Source organism: Meles meles, chromosome 11 (genome assembly GCF_922984935.1).
Source record: "Meles meles chromosome 11, mMelMel3.1 paternal haplotype, whole genome shotgun sequence".
Classification (NCBI taxonomy): domain Eukaryota; kingdom Metazoa; phylum Chordata; class Mammalia; order Carnivora; family Mustelidae; genus Meles; species Meles meles.
The window spans coordinates 23,781,558-23,793,963 of record NC_060076.1 but is presented as its reverse complement, the minus strand read 5'-3'; the positions used below and the strand labels follow the sequence as shown (position 1 = coordinate 23,793,963).

The window sequence follows — 12,406 nt, the reverse complement described above, 5'->3', positions numbered from 1 at the left end:
CATGACATGGAATATATGTATATATGAACTCCATTAAAACAGCCCAAGTGCTTATAATATAATACCTTGCTATCAACTTTTAACAAGAATTTTCCAAGCCCAACAACTGGCCACGGGGCGAGAGCCTCTTGCCGCTCCCTGAGGAAGTGCTCCACGGCCTGCCACCACACGAGGCAGCGTTTCTCCAGGAAGTCCACAACTCCAAAGTGAATAATAAGCTTTTTGAGGATCCAGACTAGAAGGAAGGAAGACATATAAAACCAAAACATAGATAACAAAGTCAGAACTTGAAAGGGCCCTTTAATTTCATGTGACCTTTCTAAAACAGCGAAGCTAATATTAAATAAAAATCAATTAAGGGGGTGCCTGGGTGGCTCAGTCGGTTAAGCATCTCCCTTCAGCTCAAGTCATGATCTTATGGCCCTGGGATCAAGCCCCTGCATTGGGTTCCCTGCTCAGCGGGGAGTCTGCTTTTCCCTCTCACTCTCCCTCTTGTGCTCTCTCTCTCAAATAAGTAAACAAAATATTTTTTTAAATCCATTTTAAAAAAAAAAGGCCAGGGAAAAGATGAAAAGTTCATGGTATTCCAGACTGCCAGAATTAGGACAAATAACTTTCCACACAACCCCACCTGCCCATATACTGCAGTCGCTGTCAAGTCCGGAATCCCCGCAGGAGCCAGGGATTATTTCACAGCATGTATAAATGTAAGACACTCTGATCATGAAGATATTAGGGACAACAATCCTGACCCCTCACACTTTACCCTTCCGGGCTGAGGAATCCTAACCCCTGACATGTCCCAATTTCCCTGGCTATTATAGATGCTATTGCCAAATGTTATTCTTCTCCTTGAATGTTTAACGTTAGTGTCCAGAAAAGTATGCAGGAATTCCATCTGTATCATGATTTTATACCTCTGGTATTCCTATTCCTCTACTTGATGCTGCCCTGTACGTATGAACCTGTTAGCAGGCTTCAGTAGAGAAACAGAGTAGGGACAAGCAGGGTTGTTACAAATGGTCCCTGAGGCGACGCAGGGTGTAGCTTCTGCAGAGACCACTCACGGAGAACATGAATGTACCCTCTGCACTGGGCAGCAAGGTTGTCCTGCAAGCAGGGGGTAAGCTTCCTATTAAAAGCCAACTAAGAAGTTAGTGGGGCCAGAAGGAAGTGCTACTTAACTGTGAGGGTGCCTTGAAGTCTGGACTCTGGATAACTGATCCCAACTACTATAATTTACCTAATTCCAGGAATTTCTGTGTCCTTAGCCCCGGCCATGCAATCTAAGGGTTCACAGTTCACTCTTTTGAACCATGAGTTCAGTGTTACAATTCCATCAATTCATCAATTCCATCATTAACTTTTCTAAATCTCTGGGGAGGTCCCAGGAAAGCTCTTACGGTCCCTAGAACAACCCCAGGGAAATTACAGGCTGTAGAAAATGTTCTCGGAGCCACTTGTTCAAAGCCTGCTCTCCCAAAGTCATGTCAAATTGTTATGATGTCCTGAAGGTTAAGAAATGACTAGGATGAATGTTAACTCCTGCTAACAATTTTTTTTAATTTAAAGATTTTTATTTATTTATTCGACAAACAGAGATCACAAGTATGCAGAGAGGCAGGCAGAGAGAGAGGTGGAAGCAGGCTCCACGCTGTGCAGAGAGCCCGACTCGGGGCTCGATCCCAGAACCCTGAGATTATGACCTGAGCCGAAGGCAGAGGCTTAACCCACTGAGCCACCCAGGTGTCCCAACTCCTGCTAACAAATTTTAAAGAGAAGGGGGTTCCAACAGTACCTGACACAATTTGGCAGCATAAAATAAATCATTTGGTAAAACCAAAAACATATGGAACAATCCAGAAAGAACAATTTAAACTATTTCACTAAGCATTTCTATGAATTCCTTAACAGAAAGCATGGCTCTGGTATATACTTCATTACAATTGTATCTTGCTCCAACTGCCGAAGAGAAGTTCTGTTTGAGGATGCAAGAAGCAGATACAAACTTCGACCTCATATTCTATGCTCCCTAACGGCAGGTGCTACAGTGTTCTGGGCCTAACAAATCTATTAAAAAAAATTTTTTTTTCACTTTTTTTTTTTAATTTTTTTTCAGCGTAACAGTATTCATTGTTTTTGCACTACACCCAGTGCTCTATGCAATACGTGCCCTCCCTATTACCCACCAAAAAAAAAATTTTTTTACAAAGGTTAACTATTTCATCAACTGTCCAAGTTAATAAGAATAATAAGTTTTAAAATTAAGGATCTAGAAGGTAAATGGTCCAATGAACTTAGATTTTTAAACAGGCTTCCAAAAAGGAACTTATGTTTATTGTTTTATATTTATTTATTTGACAGAGATAGCACGCAAGCAGGGGGAGTGCAAGCAGAGGGAGAGGGAGAAATAGACTCCTTGCTGAGCGGAGAGCCCAACATGGGACTTGATCCCAGAACCCTAGGATCATGACCTGAGTCGAAGGCAGACATTTAACATACTGAGCCACCCAGGCACCCCAAAGGAAATTACGCTTAAATCAACAGTGAAAAGCTTTGATAAGAAGAAAGGACTGGGGCACCTGGGTGGCTCAGTGAGTTAAGCCTCCACCTTTCGCTTGGGTCATGATCTCAGGGTCCTGGGATTGAGCCTGCATCAGGCTCTCTGCTCAGCAGGGAGCCTGTTTCCTCCTCTCTCTCTCTGCCTGCCTCTCTGCCTACTTGTGATCTCTGTCTGTCAAATAAATAAATAAAATCTTTTTTTAAAAAAAAAAAAGGACTAATCAAATTTAGGAGGTCTCTGGATGGCAGGTCTGGAGCATCAACTGAGGACTTAATAAACTTGGCAAAGGGGGGCACCCGGGTGGCTCAAGTCCTGACCTCAGGGTCCTGGGATGAAGCCCCCCATCAGGCTCCCTGCTCAGCGGGGAGTCTGCTTCTCCCTGTCCCTCCCCTCTGCTCCTGCTCACACACATTTGTGCTCTCTCTCAAATAAATAAATAAAATCTTTTTGAAAAAGTACATAAATAAATTTGGCAAAGGTTCTGACTGCAGTTAAGAGGTTAAGCCCAAACAATCAGGAAAGTATGACATAAAAAACTCTTCTAAATTCACCTGAATTACTTACTTTTCCAGTCTTAGAAGACAGCTTTAAATATACAATTTAAATACACATTGTTTTATCTTAAAAGAAAGTAACATTACCTCAAATATTGAAATCCAAACTCGAAAGAAAAAGAAGTCTTCCAAGACCAGACCGTAAGGGGCCAATTACCTGCAATTGGCACCGGCAGCAGCTGTACGATCCACAGGTTCAGCCAGAGCTGGACTCCAATAATGGCCCACACGAGGGACACAAAGTAGATGTCGCTGGTTTTCTTCTTCCTGACAAACGTTCCCATTTCAGGCCTCTGTCTGCCCAGAGTGGGTGAAGGGGTGGAAGGTGATGGAGAGGAGGATAATGCTGGAGGGGGCTCTCCTCCGTCCATGGTTTCTGAAAGGGGGTTGGGGATCACCACCATATTAGCCCACGTGAGTCAAGAGTCCTATGGAGCAATTCGCTAGGCTGCTCTACTGTGAGCCTTCAAAATGGACTCTGATGGTATGATCACAAAAAGAGACGAAGGTCTGCATGTATGTTTGCACAGGCACTGAAAAATGTATGGAGAATTACACTACTGACTGTATTTAAATCTGGGGAAATAAAGTTTGTTGGGGGGTAGGGTTGGGTATGGTGATTTTTTTTTTTACTTTTTACCATATACATTTCACATTGTTCAAAGTTTTATGACAAATAAACAAAAAACTATGACAAAATAGCTGAGAATTATAATTAGCCCATGAACTCCTCAAACTGTATAAAGCAACCAATATTAAGATATAGAATTCCTAGATCTAAAATGTCTCTTTTAATATGATTTTATTAGATCTATATATATATATATTTGTGATAAAACATGGCTTTTCAGGGGTGGGAGGTTGGGGGAACAGGTGGTGGGTAATAGGGAGGGCACGTTTTGCATGGAGCACTGGGTGTTGTGCAAAAACAATGAATACTGTTATGCTGAAAAAAATAAATAAAATGGGGAAAAAATAAAAAACAAAAAAAAAACAAAAAAAAAACAAAAAACATGGCTTTTCAATGTCATTGCACCTAAAATGGAGCCAACTGCTCTTTAAAAAAAAAAAAAAAAAGAATCTAATTTGAAAACTTCATGTTGGTGGGTGTGGCAGATTCTTAGAAGAATAATCATCCCCTCTTCATTCTGAAAACATGATTCAATGTGAAATAAAAACGTGTTTCCTACCACCCTAAATGACTTGTTCTTAGCTGATCCCTCCTTTCAAGTCTTTTCTCAAGTCAGTTCTTTAGGAAGAGCTCACCAAAAATATTCCTCAACTGCAAATCCCCTGGAACTAAGAGACCGCTTGGCACAGAGATGGCCATTCCGTTCTTGAACTCTGTGTGAGTACAGTGTGACTTTAAAGCTGATGTAAATCTGCCAGCTGGATCTCGTAGAAGCATGGTATCCAGAACAACCAAACAGGCCCATTTTAGGGCAAACAGTTAATATATTAACAGCATGAGGCATGCAAAGCAAACTTTGAGAAGAAAAGCAAGAAATGCCAGAGAAATGGAGGACTGTAAGAGAGAAAAGGAAGACCAAAAGAAAAAGTTGGGTCAACAACAAAAGCAATGTAAAGAGTTAGAGCAAAACAGAGCAGTGGAGAAGAACTGAGAACTATAGAAGTAGAAAACAAGGAAAGGATGAAGTGGAAAAAAAATATGGAAAAGGTACATGGGGCACCAAGAAAAAGAAAATAAAAGGAAAGGAAAGTGAGAATAACAGAAGAAAAATGAGAAAAGCATTTTTTTAAAAAAAGGGAAAAGATAAAGATTGAAGGTAAGAAACATAAAAAGGTAAATAATTAAAAGCATGAAAAAAGTGATTATAGGAGAACAAAGATGAGAGGAAGAAAAGTGTAAAAATAGAAATCAGAGGAAACTGAAGGACCAGTAAATCACACTCCATGATGCTCATGTCCTTAAGTTTATCCTTTATAAAGCATATTTCATTTTCCCAAATGATTTTGAAAATATTCCCTCAAAGGGTCAGTCACCTGCAGGCTGGGCGGAGGGCGGGTCATCCGGGCTGGATTCATACCCTGTGATGGAGATGGCCAAGGTCGCTAGGGTGGAAGCTGCCATGGAAATAACCTGCCCTGGTAACTCTGCTCCTGGAAAACAAGCAAGTATTCTTACAACTTTTTAAAGCAAAGTGGGAAACAACTTTTGCAAACTGAACACAGTCCCAAGATTTCAAAAGCAATGAAACAGAACAGTTATTATTATTAACTGATCCAGGGACAGGGGTTTCTCACCAAGGGAGAATGCTTAAGAATCAACAGGGAAGTCTGCTAAAAATCTGATCCCTGGACACTGCATGTCAGTCTCCCTTAGGAACTCACACTGGTGCACGCAGCTGAGGGTGGACATCTAAATGTGGAGTCCTCCTTTTTTACTTTTTAACTTCACAAGTTAATGTGAACACACATCTCTGTTGAAACACATTGCCACACCAAGTCTGTGAGCTTCCAAATGCAGACTGTCTTACTCTCCTTTGCGTTACTAGCTCTCAGTACCGTATCGAACAGCTAACACTTGGTGCCCTCGATAAGAACACTCCATGAATAAAGAGGCAAACATATGGGTACTATGCAAAACCATAAAGCTTGATAAAGTAATTATTCAGCACAGGCAAAATCCACCACTGAGGGTCTAAAATATATTACTCTGTTTCATGTTATATGTCCCCATGTTAAGTTCCTAAAAGGTAGTATACCAAGCTCAATCATTTGCACTAAATTAAAAAAAAACTTACTGGGGCGCCTGGGTGGCTTAGCCATTAAATGCCTGCCTTCAGCTCAGGTCATGATCCCAGGGTCCTGGAATCAAGCCCCCCTTCGGGCCCTCTGCTCAGTGGGGAGCCTGCTTCTCCCTCTCCCTCCAGTGCTCCCCCTGCTTGTGCACTCTTGCTTTCTCTATCAAATAAATAAATAAAATCCTTAAAAAAAAATATTTACTGGCCAGTGAGGTCTGTCTGTAATGGTCTAATCTGCTAGATTAGACAATACCAGGTTCTAGCATGCTTTCCTCCTCCAAGAGACTGGAAAGCTAGACTATATTCCTTAAACTCCATTGCAGCTAAGGTCCCATGTATAAGGCAGTTTCTGTACACCTGTGCAAGACATAGAAGACCACAGTGGGACTCACAGTAATTTGGACACTCGGGTGTCAAACAGTCATAGAGATATATGGTATTTCTGCAGGGAGTTACTCAGCAGAAGTTCTAAGAGTTCTGCTGTCTGATCTCTAACTTTGTGGCAGCTGTGGCATCTCTGCTCAAATAGTCCTTTGGTGTCATGGAGCACTTTTCCTGGTTGCACTGCTTCTGCCTGTGTCAGACCCAAGCTTAATTGTCTGGTCTTCCCAAAAAGTCTATATGCTAACCAATATCTCTTTCTATGCAGACTAACTAGTGTGGATTCTACTGTCCACAACTAAGAACATTAACACTCATAGAGATGGGGCCTCACTTTTGGTAGGCCAATATACAATGCAATAACACAGAATGCTGCCAATGAAAATAGCCTTGATCACTCAGAATGCTAATGAATTTCAGTTCCAATGAATTCCACCTACTCAGCAAATCCAAGGCTGGCCATCTCCCAGAGACAAGCAGGCTGGGTTCTGAAATGGATCACCAGTAGACTGAACCATCAGGATCAAGGGAATTCATCTTGTTCAACCATATCCTATTCTTCCTCTAATAAATGAGGTTTATTTTTAGGCAATCCAAGAGAATGTCAAAGTCATGAACTGGGAAGAGAAGAGTTGGGACCTATTCTTCTGGCCTAAGTATGAAAGGTGTTTCTTTCACACCGATAAGGGAACAGGATGAGAGGAAAAGACACTGCCTTTCATGTCTCACATGTTCTCATTACTCACTGTATTGACTGCTAGGGATAAAGACATAGACCCTGCCCCCATGGAGTCTAGTGGAAGAGATGGATATGAATTAAAGAACCACATAGGAAAAAAGATTCTTAACCGTACTTAGGGAATAATTTGTTAATTCACCTTTAAAAAAAGGGCAGGGGCACCTGGCTGGCTCACTTGATAGAGCATGTGTGCTACTCTTGGTCTCAGGGTTGTTAAGTTTGAGCCCCACACTGGGTGCACAGATTACTTAAAAATAAAAATTTTAAAAAAAACGTAAAAAAAAAAAAAGAACCACACAAATGTGAATGTATACAAACTATAGTGACTGCTATAAAGGAAACATACTAGCTATTTTATGAACTCCTAACACAAAACAATCTGACTTAGTCTGGAGAATCAGGAATAGCTTCTCTTTAAGAAATGAAAAAGAAGCTGAGAATAAGACAACAAAAAGAAATAAAAGGCATCCAAACTGGCAAAGAAGAAGTCAACTCTTCGCAGATGACATGATTGTCTATGTAGAAAACCCAAAAGACTCCACCAAAAAACTGCTAGAACTGATACAGGAATTCAGCAAAGTCGCAGGATATAAAATCAATGCACAGAAGTTAGTCACATTTCTATACACTAACAATGAGGCAGAAGAACGAGAATTCAAGGAACTGATCCCAATTACAACTGCACCAAAAACCATTAGATACTTAGGAATACACCTAACCAAAGATGAAAAGGATCTGTACTCTGTATAGAACACTCATGAAAGAAACTAAGGAAGACACAAGAATGGAAAAATATTCCATGCCCATGGATTAGAAGAACAAATACTGTTAAAATGTCTATGCTACCCAGAGAAATCTACACATTCAATGCAATCCCTATCAAAATACCATAAACTTTTTTTCACAGAGCTAGAATGAATAATCCTAAAATTTGTATGGAACCAGAAAAGACCCTGGATAGCCAAAGGAATGTTGAAAAAGAAAACCAAAGCTGGTGGCATCACAATTCCAGACTTCAAGCTGTATTACAAAGCTATAATCATCAAGACAGTATTGTAGTACTGGCAAAAAAAAAGAGACAGAGATCAACAGAACAGAATATAGAACCCAGAAATGGACCCTTAACTTTGTGGTCAACTGATCTTTGACAAAGCAAGAAAGAATATCCGATGGAAAAAAGACAGTCTCTTCAACAAATGGTGTGGGAAAACTGGACAGCCATATGCAGAAGAATGAAAATGGACCATTCTCTTGTACCATATGCAAAAATATACTCAAAATGGATGAAAGACGTCAATGTGAGATAGGAATCCATCAAAATCCTGGAGGAGAACATGAGCAGCAACCTCTTTAACATCCGCTGTAGCAACTTCTTACTAGATTCATCTCCAGAAGCAAGGGAAACAAAAGCAAAAATGAACTATTGGGACTTGACATCAAGGTAAAAAGCTTTTGCACAGCAAAGGAAATAGTCCACAAGATTAAAAGGCAACCTATGGAATGGGAGAAGATATTTGCAAATGTCTTATCAGATAAAGGGCTAGTATCCAAAATCTATGAAGAACTTACACCCCAAAGAAAATAATCCAGTCAAGAAATGGGCAGAAGACATGGACATTTCTCCAAAGAAGACATAAAAATGGTCAACAGACACATGAAAAAATGCTCCATTATCATGCAGCATCAGAAAAATACCAATCAAAACCACAAAACCACCTGTCAGAACAGCTAAAATTAACAACTCAGAAAATGACGGATATTGGATGCAGAGAAAGGGGAACCCTCCTATACTGTTGGTGGGAATGCAAACTGATGTAGTCACTCTGGAAGACATTACGGAGGTTCCTCAAAAGTTAAAAAATAAAACTACCCATGGGGCACCTGGGTGGCTCAGTGGGGTAAGCCTCTGCCTTCGGCTCAGTCATGAACTCAGGATCCTGGGATCGAGCCCCGCATCGGGCTCTCTGCTCAGCGGAAAGTCTGCTTCCTCCTCTCTCTCTACCTGCCTCTCTGCCTACTTGTGATCTCTCTTCTCTGTCAAATGGTGCTGGGAAAACTGGACAGCGATATGTAGAAGAATGAAACTCGACCATTCTCTTACACCGTTCACAAAGATAAACTCGAAATGGATAAAAGACCTCAACGTGAGACAGGAATCTATCAGAATCCTAGAGGAGAACATAGGCAGTAACCTCTTCGATATCAGCCACAGCAACTTCTTTCAAGATAAGTCTCCAAAGGCCAAGGAAACAAAAGCAAAAATGAACTTTTGGGACTTCATCAAGATCAAAAGCTTCTGCACAGCAAAGGAAACAGTCAACAAAACAAAGAGGCAACCCACGGAATGGGAGAAGATATTTGTAAATGACAGTACAGACAAAAGGTTGATATCCAGGATCTACAAAGAACTTCTCAAACTCAACACACACAAAACAGATAATCATATCAAAAAATGGGCAGAAGATATGAACAGACACTTCTCCAACGAAGACATACAAATGGCTATCAGACACATGAAAAAATGTTCATCATCACTAGCCATCAGGGAGATTCAAATTAAAACAACATTGAGATACCACCTAACACCAGTCAGAATGGCCAAAATTAGCAAGACAGGAAACAACGTGTGCTGGAGAGGATGTGGAGAAAGGGGAACCCTCTTACACTGTTGGTGGGAATGCAAGTTAGTGCAGCCACTTTGGAGAACAGTGTGGAGATTCCTCAAGAAATTAAAAATAGAGCTTCCCTATGACCCTGCAATTGCACTGCTGGGTATTTACCCCAAAGATACAGATGTAGTGAAAAGAAGGGCCATTTGTACCCCAATGTTTATTGCAGCAATGGCTACGGTCGCCAAACTGTGGAAAGAACCAAGATGCCCTTCAACGGATGAATGGATAAGGAAGATGTGGTCCATATACACGATGGAGTATTATGCCTCCATCAGAAAGGACGAATACCCAACTTTTGTAGCAACATGGACAGGACTGGAAGAAATTATGCTGAGCGAAATAAGTCAAGCAGAGAGAGTCAAGTATCATATGGTCTCACTTATTTGTGGAGCATAACAAATAACATGGAGGACATGGGGAGATGGAAAGGAGAGGGAGTTGAGGGAAACTGGAAGGGGAGATGAACCATGAGAGACTATGGACTCTGAAAAACAACCAGAGGGTTATGAAGGGGCGGCGGGAGGGGGTGGGGTGGGGTGGGAGGTTGAGGAACCAGGTGGTGGGTAATAGGGAGGGCACGTACTGCATGGAGCACTGGGTGTGATGCCAAAACAATGAACACTGTTATGCTGTAAATAAGCAAATAAAAATAAATAAATTAAAAAAAAATAAAAATAAAAATAAAAAAATAAAAATAAAACTACCCTATGATGCAGTAACTGCACTATTAGGTATTTACCAAAGGATACAAACATAGTGATCTGAAGGGGCACATGCACCCCAATGTTTACAGCACCAATGTCCACAATAGCCAAACTATGGAAAGAACCTAGATGTCCATCGACAGAAGACTAGATGAAGAAGAGGTTGTGTACACACACACACACACACACACACACACACACACACACACACACTTAACCATCAAAAAGAATGAAATCTTACCATTTGCAATGATGTGGATAGAACTACAGTGTATTATGCTAAGCAAAATGAGTCAGAGAAAGACAAATATATGATTTCACTCATATATGGAATTTAAGAAACAAAACAGATGAACATAGGGGGAAGGGAAGGAAAAATAAGATGATAACAGCGAGGGAGACAAACCATAAGAGACTCTTCACTATAGGAAACACACTGAGGGTTGCTGGAGGGAGATGGGTGGGTGGGGAGGTATATGGGTGATGGGCATTAAGGAGAGCACTCGATGGAACGAGCATTGGATGTTAGATACAACTGATGAATCACTAAATTCTACCACTGAAACTATAATACCCTATGTTAATTAAATTGAATTTAAATTAAAATAAAACGTCAAAAAGAGAAAAGAAAATGAAGCTGATGTACCAAGGATGAGAAGGCATTCATCAAAATAAAGAATAACATTTGGGGCAGCAGGAAGTGAGTAGGAAGACTGTTAAGTGAAGACACTAGCATGCTAAAGATAGTGTAAGAAGGTCAGTGTGTCTGGAACACAGCTAGCAGGAATCTGGTATCGAATAAACCAGGATGGACATGGAGAGCCAGATGATGCAAGTCACAGAAGACCATGGTAAGTACTTCAGGCTTTATTCTAAAAGGAGCAGGAAAGGACTGAAGAATTTTAAACAGGATAATATTTCTACCGAAACGTTATTGACATAATTGTAGCTTTATGTGCAATTTTAAGAAATGACACAGAGAGATCCCGTCTACACTTTTCACAGTTTCCCGCAGTGGTAACATCCTGCAAAACTGAGGCACAGTTCTGTGCTCAGGATTATCAGCATGGACACAAGATACAGGACAGGCTCAGCACGGCAAGGATCTCTCATGTTGCCCTTCAGAAGCACACCCAGCCCCCTGGTTTGCAAATAAATGAATAGTTTTGAGATACAGAAAGATCGTTCTTGCTGTCTGGTCAAGAGCAGATTGGAGGGGACCAAGAATGGGTACAGGGAGAGAAGTGACAGCAATACTACAGGCAAGACAAGATGATGGCTCGGTCTGCAGCAGCTAGCAGGGGAGATGTCGGAAAAGTGGCTGCATTTATGCAGCACCTGAGTAGCTCTGTGGGTTAAGGCTTCTGCCTTCGGCATGGGTCATGGTCCTGGGGTAGAGCCCCACGTCGGGCTCTCTGCTCAGTGGGGAGCCTGCTTCCCCCTTTGTCTCTCTCCGCTTGCCTCTCTGCCTACTTGTGATCTCTGTCTGTCAAATAAATAAATAAAAATCTTAAAAGAAAAAAAAGTGGCCGCATTTAAGAGGCAGGGAGTAGTCAAAGTGGACCAGACCCAATGATGAACCCATAAACGAAATGAAAGATGAAGGGGGTCAAAGGTAAGCCCCAAGTTTCCAGATTAAGGTTGTAAAGATAACCACGAGGGAATATCATGAAGACAACAGCAGAGGGGAAACAGAGGAAGATTTGGACAGATTAACGTGCTTCTTTAGACTTCCAGACAGAATTTTCAAAGACAAACTGATTACACTGGAGACAAGACAGGACTTGGCTTTCTGCGCACCCGAGAGAGGTTTCTCAGGCTCCACTCAAGAGCAGAGGGTGGAAAGGCCTGATGACTGATGGCCTGGGACAGCAGAGCAGAAGCAGAAAAAGACTTCCGGTCAGAATTCAAACAAAGTGTTCTCCCTGATGTAAGATTAAAGACTAGTGGAGGGTCCTAAATTACTAAACCCACCTCTTCACAATTAATTAATTGCTTGTGAAGAATCTTACATCCATAATCGTCACA

The 12,406-nt window shown here is 41.3% G+C and overlaps 1 protein-coding gene across 4 annotated transcripts in view; it reads right to left on the bottom strand.

Annotated features, from left to right (window-relative positions):
* The window catches only part of TMEM245 (transmembrane protein 245), a 96,995-nt gene that overhangs the window by 64,792 nt on the left and 19,797 nt on the right, over positions 1–12,406 (bottom strand). For all 4 annotated transcript variants that reach the window (XM_046022710.1, XM_046022711.1, XM_046022712.1 and 1 more), the window contains exons 4-6: positions 5,122–5,238; positions 3,275–3,493; positions 66–235 (exon numbers count right to left, since the gene is read on the bottom strand). In XM_046022710.1, coding sequence (XP_045878666.1) covers positions 66–235; positions 3,275–3,493; positions 5,122–5,238 — 506 coding nt within the window. The remainder of the gene's footprint in view (positions 1–65; positions 236–3,274; positions 3,494–5,121; positions 5,239–12,406) is intronic.